A 20,194-nucleotide genomic window follows, 5' to 3' on the forward strand; every position below is an offset into this window, starting at 1 on the left:
GGGGATTCTGTCCACATGCAAAACAACTGAAGCAGAAACCATCCAAAAACTGACAAATTCAATGGACGAGAGAGTTCAGAAGCTTCTTTCCAACAAGGGGTCCTATGTGCAAATGTAACATCACCTAGAATAAAGTTTTCACTTGAAAACTGTTTGATTTCATTTTGTAATAAGCTGATAATGCTTATAACTTCACAATTGACCATTTTTTTGTTCAAAATAAAAAAAAAAAGGTTGAAAACTCTGCTGTGCACAATAATTTGGAACATGCATTTTGAGTGTTTATTTTTTTTAGAAAGGATACTGTTTTCATAGGCAGTTTGTTCCAAAACATTGCAATTATACTAGAATAGTAGGAAAATAACAATGACTGCAATTCAGATAGGTAATTTAGAGAAAATATGAGGAAATATTATTTGCATAATAATTTGGAACACAGTGTAAGTGTAGCAGTCTCTGCCTCCACTGGAAGATGTCTCTGAACAGCGCTGGTACCGGGGATGTAGCTACCTGGTTCTCGACAATCCGCCTGGTCAGATCTAGGCCATACACTCACGGCCGGTAGCGGAGCGGTGCGGGTCAGAGCTTCGGTAGACGGACACACCACCTCATGTCCTTCACAGTCAGTGTGCGCAAGGTCTGAGGAACTGCAGTGCGGGCCTGAGTTATTGCGTAGCCCCGCAGAGAGTGAGTCAACCTTCTCCTGCTGCGTGCTCTGTCTTCCCACCAAGTGTCCCACTTTCCCGCACACCGCCCCTTTTATACCTGACATGCCCCCTACAGTTGAGAGCAAAGATCTGTCCGGTTTGGAAAGCTTTCCCCCAACAACAATGGTGACAGCCCCGATAGTTCCGGAAATGGCACGATAGAAGCATCACCGGCCCTGTCCATCTTCCTACACATGGATATCTAACTCCTTTCCATCGTAGATCTTCTGGCAGCGCAGAAATAAACCCATTACTTCCAGCCTTTAAATAGTAATAATATATTGCATTAAATCTTGCTCTAGAAGGTACAGTCTAGAGTCTAGATATACAACATATACTTTTTCGTTTTGGAAGTGGAGATACTTTCTCTTTAAAACTTCAGCTCCTTTAATTAAAAACACATTCAAATATTTAATTCCGCGTCCCCATCCATTAAACGTACGGTATCGAAATATATATGTACTTTTGCACTCAATAAGGCCGATCGGTAGAGTTTACACCAATTCTGTCTCTTTTTCGGGTATAGTGCACATCTGTAGTGTTACCTGAGTGGGTTGGGCATTGGTAAATTCCTGTTACTTTATAACGATGGTCAGTTCTAGTCTGAGCATGCAGCAGATTCTCGCCCAGTCACTCGCTTCCCGGCAGCATCCGTGCAGCACTGCAGAGAAGTCACAAGCCTTGGATTTGGGGCACAATCACATTCCACAGGTCTGATAATCGCCGGCTGCCTCTACCCTCCGACTGGTTAAACGTGCAGCTCTCAGCAGTTCTGTCCTAGCAGCACAAGGTGCATCCCACTATTCCCTCGCTGCTCCTTTAACTGCAAAATATGCCAAACTGAAAAGGAGAAGGATCAAATTTTTCTTTTCCTTTTTTTATTTTTCATTTGGTGGAAATTTACTATATCCCATCGAGAATGTCCAAGCCGTCGCGTTTGGCCAGGCCCTTGTCAGCTAACGTAACGTCTAAGCTGCCCGTGAGTAGGATTGAAGATTTTAACAGCAGATCAAAAAAAATCAGCTTAGGAGAAAAGATTCTGAGAGCCGGCAGTGAAGGAAGCCTGGTAAGGAAGCAGCAGCAGGCGAGAACGGCGCAGATACCCAACAAGCAGCCTGGGACCAACACTCCTAAAGGTAAGATACCGTCTAGAGATCAGCGTATGCTGCAGCGGCATCTTTATGGCATATCCTTACGTTGTCGGCGGAGACATTTATGGATTCTTAGGGATTCTGGATTTCGTTCTTGTTTCCTTATCAAGCGCTAAAAGATGCTTAAACTTTTTCAAAAGCAGTTTGCAATGGGTTAATGCTCGGAACAATAAATGGCAACTGGGGAATGGAAAGAGACGTAATGTGGAAGTTCCCGGAAAGGGGATTTTTGGTTTCGGAAAACCCCTCTCTCCTGGTTGCAGGTGGTTTTAAAAAATAAAATTGAGTTTATTCACCCTCCCCGGGTCCAGCGCTGAGTGTCTGATGCTTCTCCTGGTGTCAGTTATTGTCTGTATGGATGACAGCTACTCACTGATCGGCTGCAGCACTGTCGACAGAACGTCAGCACTGCAGAAAATAACAGACACTCAGAGCACCGGTATAGACTCACCGTTGGACCAGGGGAGGATGAGTAACGCTAACTGCAACTGGAGGACAATAGTATTCCAAAATCATAAAACCCCTTTAAATCATAACTTGAGGTTCCAATACGTCATGTCTTCTTATATGCAGCCTTAAGGCCACGTTTGCATCGGGGCCTGCTACCTCTGTGCCGCCTAAAGCTTATCACTTGCCTTGTGCACCACAACGTAAGCCATCGGTTTTCACTACTCATATAGAAGGTTGTCTTGTTATTGATTGCCACATAATTGGCAAACTGCAGCGTATCATATAGAAACTGTCTGATTGTGTATTGTCTTGTGATGCCTCTTCCCAGAAACCTCTTACCTCTCTTTAATGAGTCGTCAGAAAATTGCCTATCGATCAAATCAGGAATATCTGTTCTATGTATTTTTAACCAATTTTTGGCATTTTTTTTTTAAACCGAAATTAGTCATCTTGAAATTTTCACACTGGTCACTAGGGCATTTTTAGATTCATACTACCTCTCCTTTCAGGAAAAGTTTTCTGCAGGCTCCATATCACCAGAGGCAGGATTACAATGACCGGTAACACCTTCGATATACAGCTGATAACACAGGATCATTCAATAATAATAGGTGATGTCACCGCTCACCTCCTCCCCTAACAATGACCTTTGCACACGCTCATTAGATGCTTCAATACAACAGATAGGGCTGGAGTCATTGTGGCTAATGTACATGTGTTATTTCCTAAAACAATAGTAAGGTAGAGTCTAAAAAGCCACAGAGGCCGATGTGAGATTTGCAAGATTTCTACTTTTTAAAATATGGAAAAATAAGCTTGATAATTTAAAAAAAATGCACAAAAATCTGATAATATTCTGATGACACAGAAAATAATAAAGCGAGTACTCAAAAGATACCAAAAAAAGTTGTTATTTGGCCTCTGTCAGGCAGGTATTTATTAATATAACTTTTCTGCTGTTTTTTTTCTGATACACGAATATTCTGCAAAAAATAAACAAACTGCTGTTTATATTTTTTATCGTGGGAGTCTAAGCGCAGTGCGTGGCACAATTACTTTATTTTCTGAAATATTTTCCAGTGTAAACCTACAATGAATACTGCTGGGTCTCCATGTTCACCACATTTTCAGAAAGCTCAGGATTAATATTCCCCTAGATCCATCACAGATTTTATTGAATTATGGGATGAAAAAAATCACATTAGTAAAAAAAAAATAGTAATATAATTATTGATCGTCTGTCTCTCAGTATATCTACTAAGCTGTATGATTCTCCCTTTGGCCTCATTCAGACGTCCATTTTTCGCACATGTGATCTATTAGTGTTTTTCATGGATAGAATCCTACAATTTATGGGGCCGTTCACATTTCTATTTAACAAAGGTAGATATGTTTGTTTTTCATCTGAGTCATGGAGCAAACTCTCCAATGCAAGGCTATGGGTCTGTAAAAAACACAGACAGCACGTGGATTCCATGTGTCATCCAAAAAAAGTTACCAAAAACTGATCCAGCACACGCACGATCCAAAAAAAGTTACCAAAAACTGATCCAGCACACGCACGATCCAAAAAAAGTTACCAAAAACTGATCCAGCACACGCACGATCCAAAAAAAGTTACCAAAAACTGATCCAGCACACGCACGATCCAAAAAAAGTTACCAAAAACTGATCCAGCACACGCACGATCCAAAAAAAGTTACCAAAAACTGATCCAGCACACGCACGATCCAAAAAAAGTTACCAAAAACTGATCCAGCACACGCACGAGCCAAAAAAAGTTACCAAAAACTGATCCAGCACACGCACGATCCAAAAAAAGTTACCAAAAACTGATCCAGCACACGCACGATTCAAAAAAAGTTACCAAAAACTGATCCAGCACACGCACGATCCAAAAAAAGTTACCAAAAACTGATCCAGCACAGGCACGATCCAAAAAAAGTTACCAAAAACTGATCCAGCACACGCACGATCCAAAAAAAGTTACCAAAAACTGATCCAGCACACGCACGAGAAAAAACAGGAATCCGAGTAAGATGTAACGCATACACCTTGGGCGTATTCACACATCCGATTTTTCCACGTGCGAGAAAAGTGGGCTGATTATTCTGACCAGACTTTGATCAGAGTGTGGTCCATTGGTCTTCATGTGGAGCAATTAAAAAAAAAGAAAAGTTCCCCCTTCTCTATTCTGTCAGTCCGATGTCATCCAAGTGCTGTCCGATTTTTCACAGACCTACTGACTTGCATTGCCGACCCTTATATATAAAGCTGGGTACTAATCCAATAGGAATATAATATATAATTAGCAATTGGATAAAACTTAACCTTTAATTGGTCTCTAGTAAAATTAATACATATGGACAATAAAATAAGCACCCTAGTGCTAGTGCAACCAAACCAAACAGAAAAAGGAAAAAAACCTTAAAAACAGTAAAAATTGACAGTGACTAGGGGTCACAATGTATCAGTAGCCCTAATGCCTGGCCAGGGATTAATTATCATGAACAATACCCATATGGTATGTATTGCTCCCAAATATGGTAATACAGTGTCCCTTAGTATTGTGAAGATATAGTCTAGATATTATTCATGTATTGATACTAGTTACATGAATTGATCAAATGGCATAATTAGTATCACCTGCTCCCATATGAAACCATATTGCCTAACATGAAAATATGCATAGAAAACAACCACAATGCTTGTCAGCTCAGGGTATATATAACAATCACTATTTTAGGAGCATAGAATACCCTCCAGGCATATAAAGTACCGATAGCACTGTCAATAGTGAATAGCAGCAAAAGACAAGAGGCTTATATAGGCAAATCATGACCTGAAAAAATGTCACTATACTTGAATAAATATTAGGATCATGCTGCCTCATGAGCATATGCCACGAGCGTCCCTTCAAATCCAAATAGTGAGGTCAATGTATTCCTGCACAAGACCCTATTACCAACAGGCCCTATATGTGCAGATATATATAAAATGCAACATATCCATATCCATATATCGGATAGATCTCACCCAAAAGATGAAGAGAGATTCGTTGTCTCCCAAGGGTGAGCCAGCCTCTGTCCTATGTAGCGTCTCCCGACGCGTTTCGTCCATACAGACTCATCAGGGGAGTTTGAGAACCTGAGAAATGCCGCTTTACAGGTCTCCCTGCTTCTGTGGTTTAAGAGCTTTGAGCTCGGAGGCGCGCCGGAGAGACTCCGCCCCCGGCGTGTGACGCATCCCCATGTGCTTTGCTGGGTATTTCCGGTATGCCGAAGATAGTGCACGGATTGTGCCGCGCTGGGTGTCATGGAGATGGGATAATCACGCCCCCCCTCTCATGCCATACGTCATCCGTCTCGGTAACTATCTCGGCTCCATACCTGAATGTGGTGGAAATAGCGCCATAATGGCAGCTATTACAGATTGCGCCTGCGCCATCATAAACATGTCCAGAAATACTGGCACGGCACAGTAAAGGAGGGACATTTAATTTTAATCTTGTCCTCTCCGCCCATTGATATAGTACAGTGTTCCTCTCACCACTACAACGACACCATTCGGTAGCCAAAGTGGCCAGATGTATATATAAAGACATAAATGATAACCTATATCTCATATTATTTGTTTAAGGGAAGGTCTACTGAGAAAGGAGGAGAGAGATATTCATGAAGAGGCAAACCAATAATGGCATAAAGATATATATGCCCGGGTTCTAAAAAATAAACCAAAAAAATATTGAATAAATACAGGACACCACTGGCACTCCGATTGCGTTAACAGAGATGAAGGAAGGCGCCCTATTGTGCCCTTGCAAAACATCCGCTATACTGCTGTACCCTACCTAACGCGGAGGTTGACACCCTAAAAGACCCTGCGCAAATGGCGCCCCCACTCAACGTGGACTGTCCCTATCTAACTGTCCCTGATGTCCCTATATAGGTACAGATAGGGAGGAAAAAACAAGTCAATACTTGATATGGGATCAATGCAGGATGTTTAAATGTTTTACATGATATTTTTAGTGGGATGATGCATAATCGTGTCCAAGGAGTATTAGAATTCACTTGACTCCTACCTAACGCGGGGGTTGGCACCCTAGAACCTTACGCCATGGCGCCCCCACTCAACGGAGGCTGTCCCTGCCTACTTAAACCAGGTGCCCAAATTCCGACAAATATATGTGGGGAAGAGAGATATCCCGGATATAAGGTGAATAGGTCCATTAGGGTGAAATTATAGAAAACAGCTAAAGGGTTGTAGCTCATTTAGCCCTAATGGTTGAACCGTTTTCAAATTAAAAATCCACCTGCTTTCCTTTTGGAGGATTTGTTTATCCCAGTCCCCTCCCCTCACTGGTGGCAGAATTTTATCTATCCCCACAAAGGTGATTTTTTTGGGGTCACCCTGATGTATGGTGTTCATGTGGGTTGCAACTGGGGTGTCCCTCTTGTTTGTTTGTTTCTTAAGAGGGAATTCCGTAGGAGAGTGAGGGAACATCTTGGAGATATTGCAAACAAGAGGGACACCCCAGTTGCAACCCACATGAGCACCATACATCAGGGTGACCCCAAAAAAATCACCTTTGTGGGGATAGATAAAATTCTGCCACCAGTGAGGGGAGGGGACTGGGATAAACAAATCCTCCAAAAGGAAAGCAGGTGGATTTTTAATTTGAAAACGGTTCAACCATTAGGGCTAAATGAGCTACAACCCTTTAGCTGTTTTCTATAATTTCACCCTAATGGACCTATTCACCTTATATCCGGGATATCTCTCTTCCCCACATATATTTGTCGGAATTTGGGCACCTGGTTTAAGTAGGCAGGGACAGCCTCCGTTGAGTGGGGGCGCCATGGCGTAAGGTTCTAGGGTGCCAACCCCCGCGTTAGGTAGGAGTCAAGTGAATTCTAATACTCCTTGGACACGATTATGCATCATCCCACTAAAAATATCATGTAAAACATTTAAACATCCTGCATTGATCCCATATCAAGTATTGACTTGTTTTTTCCTCCCTATCTGTACCTATATAGGGACATCAGGGACAGTTAGATAGGGACAGTCCACGTTGAGTGGGGGCGCCATTTGCGCAGGGTCTTTTAGGGTGTCAACCTCCGCGTTAGGTAGGGTACAGCAGTATAGCGGATGTTTTGCAAGGGCACAATAGGGCGCCTTCCTTCATCTCTGTTAACGCAATCGGAGTGCCAGTGGTGTCCTGTATTTATTCAATATTTTTTTGGTTTATTTTTTAGAACCCGGGCATATATATCTTTATGCCATTATTGGTTTGCCTCTTCATGAATATCTCTCTCCTCCTTTCTCAGTAGACCTTCCCTTAAACAAATAATATGAGATATAGGTTATCATTTATGTCTTTATATATACATCTGGCCACTTTGGCTACCGAATGGTGTCGTTGTAGTGGTGAGAGGAACACTGTACTATATCAATGGGCGGAGAGGACAAGATTAAAATTAAATGTCCCTCCTTTACTGTGCCGTGCCAGTATTTCTGGACATGTTTATGATGGCGCAGGTGCAATCTGTAATAGCTGCCATTATGGCGCTATTTCCACCACATTCAGGTATGGAGCCGAGATAGTTACCGAGACGGATGACGTATGGCATGAGAGGGGGGGCGTGATTATCCCATCTCCATGACACCCAGCGCGGCACAATCCGTGCACTATCTTCGGCATACCGGAAATACCCAGCAAAGCACATGGGGATGCGTCACACGCCGGGGGCGGAGTCTCTCCGGCGCGCCTCCGAGCTCAAAGCTCTTAAACCACAGAAGCAGGGAGACCTGTAAAGCGGCATTTCTCAGGTTCTCAAACTCCCCTGATGAGTCTGTATGGACGAAACGCGTCGGGAGACGCTACATAGGACAGAGGCTGGCTCACCCTTGGGAGACAACGAATCTCTCTTCATCTTTTGGGTGAGATCTATCCGATATATGGATATGGATATGTTGCATTTTATATATATCTGCACATATAGGGCCTGTTGGTAATAGGGTCTTGTGCAGGAATACATTGACCTCACTATTTGGATTTGAAGGGACGCTCGTGGCATATGCTCATGAGGCAGCATGATCCTAATATTTATTCAAGTATAGTGACATTTTTTCAGGTCATGATTTGCCTATATAAGCCTCTTGTCTTTTGCTGCTATTCACTATTGACAGTGCTATCGGTACTTTATATGCCTGGAGGGTATTCTATGCTCCTAAAATAGTGATTGTTATATATACCCTGAGCTGACAAGCATTGTGGTTGTTTTCTATGCATATTTTCATGTTAGGCAATATGGTTTCATATGGGAGCAGGTGATACTAATTATGCCATTTGATCAATTCATGTAACTAGTATCAATACATGAATAATATCTAGACTATATCTTCACAATACTAAGGGACACTGTCAGTGGCGTAACTACAAAGTTATGGGCCCCGGTGCGAACTTCCAAATGGGGCCCCCCCCCCTACCCCCCCCTACCCCCCCACCTTCCCCCGCCCCGCTTCCCCTAGATACGCCTCGGACTGTTGCAGGAATCTCCTGCACTGCAACATGGTGTTGGGTGCCAGCACAGCCCGCACAGTGGTATATCCAGCACAGCCCGCACAGTGGTATATCCAGCACAGCCCGCACAGTGGTATATCCAGCACAGACCGCACAGTGGTATATCCAGCACAGACCGCACAGTGGTATATCCAGCACAGACCGCACAGTGGTATATCCAGCACAGCCCTCACAGTGGTATATCCAGCACAGCCCGCACAGTGGTATATCCAGCACAGCCCGCACAGTGGTATATCCAGCACAGACCGCACAGTGGTATATCCAGCACAGCCCTCACAGTGGTATATCCAGCAGAGACCGCACAGTGGTATATCCAGCAGAGACCGCACAGTGGTATATCCAGCAGAGACCGCACAGTGGTATATACAGCACAGCCCGCACAGTGTTATATACAGCAGAGCCCGCACAGTGGTATATAGAGCACAGCCCGCACAGTGTTATATACAGCAGAGCCCGCACAGTGGTATATACAGCAGAGCCCGCACAGGGGTATATACAGCACAGCCCGCACAGGGGTATATAGAGCACAGCCCTCACAGGGGTATATACAGCAGAGCCCGCACAGGGGTATATCCAGCACAGCCCACACAGGGGTATATACAGCACAGCCCGCACAGGGGGTATATAGAGCACAGCCCACATCTCATCTCATCCCCCCCCCCCGATAATGGCCCCACAGTCCGGTTAAAAAGAAAAAAAAAAAAAAACTCTCCTCACCTTTCCTTTTGCCCGCGCTGCTCCTGGCGGCTGCAGTCTGCCCAGGACACTGCAGGTGCGCGATGATATGACGTCATCGCGCACCCGCAGTGTACTGTCAGAGGCAGAGCGGGGAATGATGGGAGAGGAAGCGTCAGGTGACGCTCTCCTCCATCATTGCATTGAACTATACCGGTGTCATAGACGCCGGTATAGTTAAATGCGGCGGCGGCGGCGGCACTGGGGGGGTTCCGGGGGAGGAACAGTGCAGCGGCCCACTACTGGCATCGGCTCTTCTGGCATTTGCCAGAAGTGCCCGATGGCCAGCCTGGCCCTGCTCAGACCTGCCGGCCCGGGGCCCCTGACCTGCGGGGCCCGGTCGCAATGGCGACCGCTGCGACCGCGGTAGTTACGCCCCTGGACACTGTATTACCATATTTGGGAGCAATACATACCATATGGGTATTGTTCATGATAATTAATCCCTGGCCAGGCATTAGGGCTACTGATACATTGTGACCCCTAGTCACTGTCAATTTTTACTGTTTTTAAGGTTTTTTTCCTTTTTCTGTTTGGTTTGGTTGCACTAGCACTAGGGTGTTTATTTTATTGTCCGTATGTATTAATTTTACTAGAGACCAATTAAAGGTTAAGTTTTATCCAATTGCTAATTATACATTGCCGACCCTTGGATCAAAATCAACCATGGCTCCTCAATTTTCCACTTATCACTCAGTCCACAAAAAATCACGGACCTGTGAATGTGCTCTATATGATTGCTCTAAGCTCTGGAGAAGAGAGGACCACACCTCTGTACAAATACATGAGGGGACAATACAGAGATCTTTCTAATGAACCTTTTATACCTAGGCCTGTGATGAGGACAAGGAGGCATCCTCTACGTCTAGAGAAAAAAAGGTTTAATCATATTCACAGACAGATTCTTTACTGTAAGAGCAGTGAGTCTATGGATTCTTTACTGTAAGAGCAGTAAGACTATGGATTCTTTACTGTAAGAGCAGTAAGATTATGGATTCTTTACTGTAAGTGCAGTGAGACTATGGATTCTTTACTGTAAGAGCAGTAAGATTATGGATTCTTTACTGTAAGAGCAGTGAGACTATGGATTCTTTCCTGTAAGAGCAGTAAGATTATGGATTCTTTACTGTAAGAGCAGTGAGACTATGGATTCTTTACTGTAAGAGCAGTGAGACTATGGATCCTTTACTGTAAGAGCAGTGAGACTTTGGATTCTTTACTGTAGGAGCAGTGAGGCTATGGATTCTTTACTGTAAGAGCAGTAAGATTATGGATTCTTTACTGTAAGAGCAATGAGACTATGGATTCTTTACAGTAAGAGCAGTGAGACTATGGACTCTTTACTGTACAAGCAGTGAGACTATGGATTTTTTACTGTAAGAGCAGTGAGACCATGGATTCTTTACTGTAAGAGCAGTGAGGCTATGGATTCTTTACTGTAAGAGTAGTGAGACTATGGATTCTTTACTGTAAGAGCAGTGAGACTATGGATTATTTACTGTAAGAGCAGTGAGACTATGGATTCTTTACTGTAAGAGCAGTGAGACTATGGATTATTTACTGTAAGAGCAGTGAGACTATGGATTCTTTACTGTAAGAGCAGTGAGACTATGGATTCTTTACTGTAAGAGCAGTGAGGCTATGGATTCTTTACTGTAAGAGCAGTGAGACTATGGATTCTTTACTGTAAGAGCAGTGAGGCTATGGATTCTTTACTGTAAGAGCAGTGATTCTATGGATTCTTTACTGTAAGAGCAGTGAGACTATGGATTCTGTACTGTAAGAGCAGTGAGACTATGGATTCTTTACTGTAAGAGCAGTGAGACTATGGATTCTTTACTGTAAGAGCAGTGAGGTTATGGAACTCTCTGCCACATGATTTTGTAACGATGAATTCACTAATAAAATTCAAGAATGGTCCGGATGCCTTTCTTGATAAATATAATATTACAAGTTATGAGCACTAGATTCTGTGATGAGCCGTTGATCCAGAGAACTAGTCTGAATGCCATGTGTGGAGTCGGGAAGGAATTTTCCCCTAATATGGAGCTATTAGTGTCTGCCCCATGAGGTTTTTGCCTTCCTCTCGATCAATGTGTTAGGCTATAGGTTGATCTCGATGGTAAATTCTACCTTGAACCTTAAAGCTATGAAATTCCTAATTTACAATATTTGCAAAAACACTTTAATTTTATATCATTAATATTAAGATTTTCCTTAATTTTCATAAATAAACAAAAATTAATTTTCTCTTTTTTTACAACCTGTTTGCACAGCCCCAAGCTTTTTTTTTTGCTCTTTCTTTAACTCCCATAAACGTCAAAAGGGAAAGCCAGGCACATGTGACACCCCTCTCCATTTTATTCCCCTCCCCCCTGACTTTTCTAATCAGATGTCCCCCATAAATGTTAGCAGTGTGGCCAGTGATATTTCTAACACACTCATGAAACAAATTCTTTCTATAGAGAAAAGTCTCATGAAAACTGAATCCGTTGCCACGGCCAAGGTTAATGCGGGATTTACCAAAAAAGCTTGTAACGGAAGTATGAATAAATCATAGCCAGGGGCCTATTAGGATGGAAACAGGTAAAGACTCTCGTACATTTCCTGGAAGAAATTTATGAAATTGTTAGAAATGTGGCAGTAAAGGGAGAAATGGCTGCAGGCCATGTTTCATTGTAGTCAATGTAAATGTTGAAATGAAAAGGTCGTGTGCTCGGAGGCTGAAGGCTTCGCCGCAGCTGCCGGCGGTGGGATCATCATATGTTGCTGCTGCTTTTCGGAAGCGTTAGACATGTAGTATCCAGCTCCGCTGAAGTCCGGGACTCACCGCCATCTCATGGACCGTTATCTACCGCCCTGGAATCAATTACACCGTATTCTGGTTATTGAGGGACTGTCAAGAAAAGACCTTGTTTGGCCTCTTTTTTTTTTAACTTTCCGACAACGCAAAACAGTGCAGGATTGTACTGGTGTCCTGACTTGCCCCGGTTTCCTATTAACACCGTGTCTGCTGATGCAATGTCAGAAGTCATGATTTCTGCCTCTGGAATGACATGTCGGGGGACTCATGGGAGACGGCATTATGTCCGCTGTTTTACGCTTGCATCATTTCTTTATAAATAGCATGGGGAACACGCTGGCTCATTTTACAGCGTGCACCAAGTGTGGAAGTCACAGGACCCCGGCTTGTCAATAAATGTCCACCCACCCATTGAAAATGCAAAAATAGACTAAAAGGGAAGGTTTAAATCCAAGTTTTTAACAAAGATTTTTCAGGCTGAAAAATCCACATACAAAAAAAATCACTTTGAGTTTTTGGTGAGTTTCTGAAGCTTCATATTTTTGCTGCTTCAAAAACGCAGCGTATTACAACTCCAGCAACGTGGATGGGATTTGTAGAAACCTCATGACCATTGTGCTTTTTTTTCACTCAGTGTTGTTAAAATTAATGTTTCCTATGGGGAGAGTGGAGTAAGCTTCAGCTTAATACGCCTGGCAGCCACTTATCTGCCTACAGAAAAAATGTATTGGGGGGGGGATCAAATTCTAAACGCCCCCATCTTTATCTCAAACGTCAACTTTCAGGTGAGAATTAGAAGGATTCCATTCATATTTAATGGGGTTCAATCAACTTGTATTTAATATGTATGGGGAGCTTTACAGTTGTTCCATACAGGTTCATCTTTTTGGGTGAAAAAAAATAATCTTTCTGGTAACGTTTTCCACTTATCTGCCTACAGTAAAAAAAAAAAGAATTGGGCAATCTAAATTCAAAACGCCCCCGATCTTTATCTCGAACATCAATTTTATTTAATGTGCATGAGGTGCTTTACAGTTATTCCATATATGTTCAATTTTTTAGGTGACAAAAAGAACAAAGAAGGATTATTCATGCATTTCCAATGGGAAATTGGGAGAAAACTGCTGCCAGATAGCTTACACAGAGACTAACAGATCAGGTATTGTTATTTAACAAGATGGATCCTACTCTCCACTTACATTATTATAGGAGAGTCAGGAGGCCACTATACAAGTTAGATGGTTGGCAAGAAAATCCAGATCAGCTGATATGGCCAACCTACATATAATGTATATGGGGGTAATCTGACTCCATTACTAGGCTGCAAGCGTGGGGCTCCTGAGACAGCTTTTCTATGGATGTCTGTATTGATTATTATTATTCTTTATTATTATAGCGCCATTTATTCCATGAGGCTTTACATGTGGGGTATTTTGCTTGGACTGTTCTATGTGTTATTTGCCCGTTTTGTGGTTCAGTAAAATATTTCCGCACTGTTTTACTCTCACCCTGTGTTCTTTAAGAAGTATTACACCCACGGTAAAATGAGAGCGGGCAATAGGTGGGAAAAGCCCCGGTCCATGTGGTTTTGGCTAGCGGAATAGAGCCCTCCCCGTGTCTCCACAGCAAGTCTATAAGAGCCAGAACGCGCCTCTCATATACTTGCATTGAAAAGTGACCTCCAGCTCTCTCCGCAAACACTGGAGCGATGTGGCTGGGAATAAACTGCTGGAAGCCAATGGGAGCATCGATGAGAACAGTTGAAGATGGCAGTTGGTAAGTATAAGAATTAGTGCAGGGGCACAGTTCATTCAATCAGCAACATTCTTTAATCCCTGTGTGTATGGGGGACATTAGAACTGCATTAGATGTATAAAACATTGTCTAGTTCAATTACAGAGAACCTAGATATTGAAGATGGTGCCGAATTGAAAGAAAAGGGAGAAATCATCATGGCTTAAAATTGAAAACTGGCTCATAATGCTTAAGGGATTCATACACAATAAACTAAACGTCACTGAATCTGCCGATATCGAAGTGATTGCCAACAGTCTAAAGCAGGGGTGGGCAATTAATTGTCGTGAGCGGCCACATGAGAGAATGTGACTGTTGCAGAGGGCAGAACCAGTAGTCTGAATTTAATTCTGTTCAATATTAATATTAGCAAATTAATTCAAATTATTATTTTAATATTAATGGTTGCCAACATCATGTGGGGCCATTATACTGTATGCAGCATCATGTGGGGCCATTATACAGTATGGAGCATCATGTGAGGCCATTATACAGTACGGAGCATCATGTGAGGCCATTATACAGTATGCAGCATCATGTGTGGCCATTATACATTACGCAGCATCATGTGGTGCCATTATACAGTACAGAGTATCATATGAGGCCATTATACAGTACACAGCATCATGTAGGGCCATTATGTTGTACGCAGCATCATGTAGGGCCATTATACTGTATGCAGCATCATGTAGTGCCATTATACTGAATGCAGCATCATGTAGGGCCATTATACTGTACAGAGCATCATGTGTGACCATTATACTGTATGCAGCATCATGTGGGGCCTTTATACAGTATGGAGAACTGTGTGGCCATTATACAATATGGAACATCATGTGTGGCCATTATACAGTATGGAGCATCATGTGTGGCCATTATACAGTATTGAGCATCATATGTGGCCATTATACAGTATGAAGCATCATGTGGGGCCATTATACAGTATGGAGCACTGTGTGGCCATTATACAGTATGGAGCATCATGTGTGACAATTATACGGTATGCAGCTTCATGTGGGGCCATTATACAGTATGGAGCACTGTGTGTGGCCATTATACAGTATAAAGCACCATGTGTGGCCTATACACAGTATTGGACATCATGTGTGGCCATTATACAGTATGGAGCATCATGTGTGGCCATTATACTGTACGCAGCATCATGTGTGACCATTATACTGTACATAGCATCATGTGGGGCCATTACACAGTATGGAGCACTGTGTGGCCATATTTTTTTCTGTTTATAATTATTGTTTATGAAACAGTGTGATCAGCAGTGATAAACGGGTGTGGTTGGGGCGTGGATATGGGTGTGACTAGTTGTGAAATGGGCGTGACCAGGGGGTGTGGCCTAACATTTGCCACTGCACGCGCCGCAACCTTTGTCCCTCTTTGCCTTCTTCAAAAGTTGGGAGGTATGGATAAAGTAGGAGAGGGAAGGATCTGGCCTGTTCAATATCAATGGCCGATCCTTGTGTCACGGTTTGTCTGGTTTGGTTCTTTTAGGGTTAACTCCTGTAGCCTCACATTGGTCCTGGGTGGACTTTATATAAGTCTCCTTCTGGGAGATTCCTTTGTCAGTTATACTTCCGCCCTTGGCTAAGTGTGTTGACCCCTGAGTGTGCTGTGTGCTAGTTTGTTTGATCTCTTGGCTTTCTGACTCGGTCTGTTCTCTGGATATTGCTTATTGGATTCCCTATTTGTACTTTCTCTGTCCGTTCGTTATTGACCTCGGCTTGGCCCCTACTATCCTTTCTGTCTAGTCCCTTGGTACTGTTACGCTATCCTGTGCTCTGACCCCGGCCTGATCTGTTTTTGTCTCTATCTTTACCCCTTGGTAGCTTTGCTTCTTAGTTGTCTTTCTAGGAGTTTTCCTTCACCTTCTAGTTCCCTGGAGCTTAGGCCACGCCCACTTGCAGTCAGGTGATTCAGGTCCTCTCAGGCCTGGAGCCAGTCTTGCTGGCTCTGCATTCCTGGGAGTCTGCGGCTCTCTCCAGATCCTGTCTTTCCAGGAATTAGTATCGGTGAGTGTCGCTCATATCTCCCACTCTGACACCTTGGAGATAAGCTGCTGCCAGCAGAGGAGTCTGAAGGACACAGAGAAGTCTGGCAGTGGCTCTTGCATAGAGAACATAGAAGCTTGTGACCAGACTGAGCTGTCCTGTGCATGGTGAGTCAGGAGAGATAGTAGAAAATAGCATAAAAAATTATAGTGCAACACTAATTTAACAATAGCAAAAAAGTGAGAGCAGCACAGAAAAGAAAAACAAAAATCTTGGATTTGGATTTTTGGACTTCTGCAACACTAATTTAGTTTTTTTGAGAGTAGATTTGTGATTCTGGCACAAGGAAAGTCTAAAGGTGCACCAAATTCTTACAACGGCAATTTGGCACAACTTACTGCAGCAGACGTTTCATAAAACCTGTTATTTAAAAGGACACTTTTCATTATTTCCCCTCAAGGTATATTAGAAAGTTCTAGAAGTTTTCAAAATACAATTAAAATAATTTATGTAAAACCAAAGTACACCTTTACATATTTTTTATAACGCTGCCATAGCTGCGAGTGGGAGCAAAGACTTGTGAACATTCTCCTTGTTCCGATTAGACAGTAAGGCATCAAACAAGACGTCCATTGTTTCAAGAGCAGACACAGGATGATTCCAGGGAGACTCACAATGAATAAGATGCCTCATGCCTTTATCACACCTTTGTAAATGGATCCTTTTGTGTGAAAGCCTCAATTTATAGGTGAAATAAAGTTATTTGCTCAGAAGTCAAGAACAACTGCCAGTCTTTCCCCTGCCAAATGTGTCGTGCTCTCCCTCAAGCCTTGCTAACATTACTCATGCAAGTTCTCAAAACCTGCCAGGATGGGATTTTGTAACCTGAAACGACTGCTTTTTAAGTTTACCCAGAGGCCTCAGAGGTTAACATTCCTGGCTCTGTGGCTCTGGAGAGGTTTTTAAAGCATTTTTTCAGCATGACTTGCTCTACGCCACATAACAAAGGTGATGACACATTACCTTATCAGAGTTGATGGATTAAGAGCTTCATTAGTAAAGCTGGATTTCAGGACTATCTGAGACCAGACTTGAGAAGTCAATATGAGTGTGACTCCGGGAAGCGTTCATGTCTGCTGGATGGTCTTCTGTGATGGCAAAGATACTTTGATCTAAACCATAGAAGTGGCATGAACCAAAGAGACAAGATAGGTAGAAACACATAAGCAGAATAAGCGTTCATGCACAAACATACAATGTGTTGTATGTTTGTGGTACCTGGTAACGAGATCTCCTTTATTGCCTCCAAACGTAACATCACTCCCCCTAGAGGAAAATTACATTATTGCAATGACCAGGACCCTGGGGCGCTGCACCCCCCCAGTTAAATCCAGTACTCCCGGACTGGGAAAGGAAAACAACAATGCTTTAGCAAAAAGGACATGCAATTTTTACAATGCTATAAGACAAGTTAATATAACTGTGCTTCCCTTTATGGGAGGTGAGGACACTTGACTGTTGCAAACAAAAACATATTTACATGGTGCGCGCGACTTTAATACAAGTAGGAACCAGTTATTAATTAGCTATGAAACACAATTACCCGTACAGGTATACTAGCTCTTAAAACTTGAAAGTGCAAGTACCCCCTAAGGGTATACTAATGTAGAACCTCAAAGTGCAAATCAACATTTTTCTTTATTACTACTCTTCTCTAAGTGCAAAACAGTTATTCTCTCTATTCAGGTGCAGGACAGTCTATCAACCGCCACGGTCTCACTGCATTTTCCTTCAGTTTATTCAAAGTACATCATATCAGACTATCTAACTTTAACTCTATAACATCAGCTACATACTATCGGCTATGTAAAACACAATTCTAATCTCAACTTTAATCTGGCAAAGTGCAATTGAACATTCCCTTTAAGGGCGAACTTAAGTCTTTTCTGAGGTAGTGCAAAGTATCAATCACATAAACAATCAAGTCAATTTAGCAACAAAAGTGACGTGAAGCGAGGGACCCGTTACGAACCCCCAACATTGGGCTTGGGCGGGCTACAAGACCTGTATCCTGACCTGGAATTCTGCCACACCAACAGGTTTTTCTTCATGTCCTGAAAAACAAAACAATTCTCACAACAAGATTAGCAACAGTCTCTGTTGGAGGCAGTCTTTGTAAAAGCCTCCTGTTGTAAAACCAGTAGGAAGCAGTAGGAACTTGCAGCAAACAGTTAACTATTTACAGTCACATTCTTTCTTTTACTTTCTCTTATGCTGGGAGCAGACCGACCAGTGACTCGTTGCCCTGCAGTGTGGCACAGTCAGGGGCCACGGTAAGATCAGTCACTGGAACAGAGTCAGCAGCAGTGACAGGAGCCGTTCTTCATACCTGCTTCAGATGCGGTCCCTCCGGTGCCGGTCTGCTCCATCTCCGCTAGGGTCTGGAACACTGGTTGCAGGGCCTTCTGCTGCGGCGTCGTTATCTCTGTTTGCAGCATCTCGCTTTCCGGCAGGACCTTGCTTTCTGGCTTCGGAGCACTGGAACTTCTTTCTTGCTCCGGACCAGACTAGGCTGTCGATGGATGTCTGGTGGCTCCCGATGAAGGTCTTCTTCCACCCGGCCACAGTGCTCAGCTGCACCCACAGGAGTTGGTCGCTGAGCTCTTCCACCTCCGCTTTCAGGAACTCCAGGACCACTGCTGACAGCTCGCTGTGGCTTCCATCCTGGTTGCTGGGGGAGTCCTCGGCTTCCACCCCACGCTCCGAGTCCTAGCCTCTTGCCATCTTGTCCTCCATGTTCCTTCTTACTGGGTCCTCATCCCTTTCCCGCTCTCTCCTCCAGGGGCGGTTTCTTTTTTTTTGTCTCCGCCCACCATTGAGGATCAGGAGGCGGATCTCGGCTGCTGACGGACACGTCCTCAAGATACAGAAATATTTGGACTGGGCGGCCATTATTTTTCGCGCTTCTCAGTTCGTTCATGCCCACGACGGCATGCCCTTCTTCTTCTCCTGCGCTCCTCGTGGCGCTGTAATGGCGGCAGTTTTGGTGGGAATTTTGGCAGTCTTTTGCAATACACAGTCCTTTAGTAAATCACAGTTCTGGCACAGTTCTTAGGCACACATGACCCAGTTTTCAGGCTTAAGTAGATCCTGTTCGTGATGCCAAAAGATGGATCGCCCCATGGACAGTGGGGTACTCAGTACCGGGTCCTTCCGTTCTCAGGGGGGATGTCACGGTGGCTGACCCGGTCCGTCACCCGTGGGATGTCTGTTGATAAAAGGGAAAGGTCTTTAAAGGGGAAATGTTCGTGACGCCACCTTTGGAATTCGGTCAGGGTGACCGATGCTGCTAAGGGGTCCGCTGGGGTGATGTTATGGCAGCTAGATGGTATACCTACCCACAGGTGAAGTGTGTCCCCAGGGCTTCCCAGTGTGTAGATGGTGGATGGTGTGAGGCGCAGTGAAGAATGAGGACACAAGGTTGCAGTCTCTTTACCTTTTTACTGAAGGCTTCAGCATCCACAGTCCAGAGCACCAGACCACAGGGCAGGCACAGTCCAGCCAGTTTGGAGGCAAATCCAGAGTCCCCTTATCCAGTTGGAAATCAGTAGCCTTCCTCTAGCGCCTTGGTGCTGTAGTACCTTACTGCTAAGCCTCTCATAAGGTCCTCACAGATGTTGTAGATGTTATCGATGTTATCTCTCTCTCTCTCCCCCAGATGGATAGGACAAACCCGTATGACCGGTGGTGTGAGGATTTTTACAGGGACTCTATCATGCCCCGGCCTCTCGTGGGTGCCACCGTGCCTCCTGGGTATAGGGCGGATCAGTAACTTGCAATTAGCTGTCCTGCCGGTCTCTGGAGCAAGGCATAAAGGACTGTTGCTCCCTCGGTGTTCTGGCTACCAGGATCCTGCGCCTCAGAAGGAGGCAGCCTGTGCAGGGCAGAACTCCTTCTGG

At 43.8% G+C, this 20,194-nt stretch overlaps 1 protein-coding gene across 5 annotated transcripts in view; it reads left to right on the plus strand.

Annotated features, from left to right (window-relative positions):
- Positions 1–1,429: 1,429 nt before the first annotated feature.
- Positions 1,430–20,194, plus strand: part of KIAA1217 (KIAA1217 ortholog) — a 506,736-nt gene continuing 487,971 nt past the window's right edge. For 2 of the 5 annotated variants that reach the window (XM_077268370.1, XM_077268374.1), the window contains exon 1: positions 1,434–1,843. In XM_077268370.1, the coding sequence (XP_077124485.1) occupies positions 1,627–1,843 (217 nt within the window). In that variant the 5' untranslated portion in view covers positions 1,434–1,626. Of the gene's footprint in view, positions 1,844–20,194 lie in introns of all 5 variants that reach the window. The other 3 variants (XM_077268372.1, XM_077268371.1, XM_077268369.1) reach the window with 3 other exon arrangements.

The sequence above is a fragment of the Ranitomeya variabilis genome, chromosome 6 (genome assembly GCF_051348905.1).
Source record: "Ranitomeya variabilis isolate aRanVar5 chromosome 6, aRanVar5.hap1, whole genome shotgun sequence".
In the NCBI taxonomy this organism is placed as follows: domain Eukaryota; kingdom Metazoa; phylum Chordata; class Amphibia; order Anura; family Dendrobatidae; genus Ranitomeya; species Ranitomeya variabilis.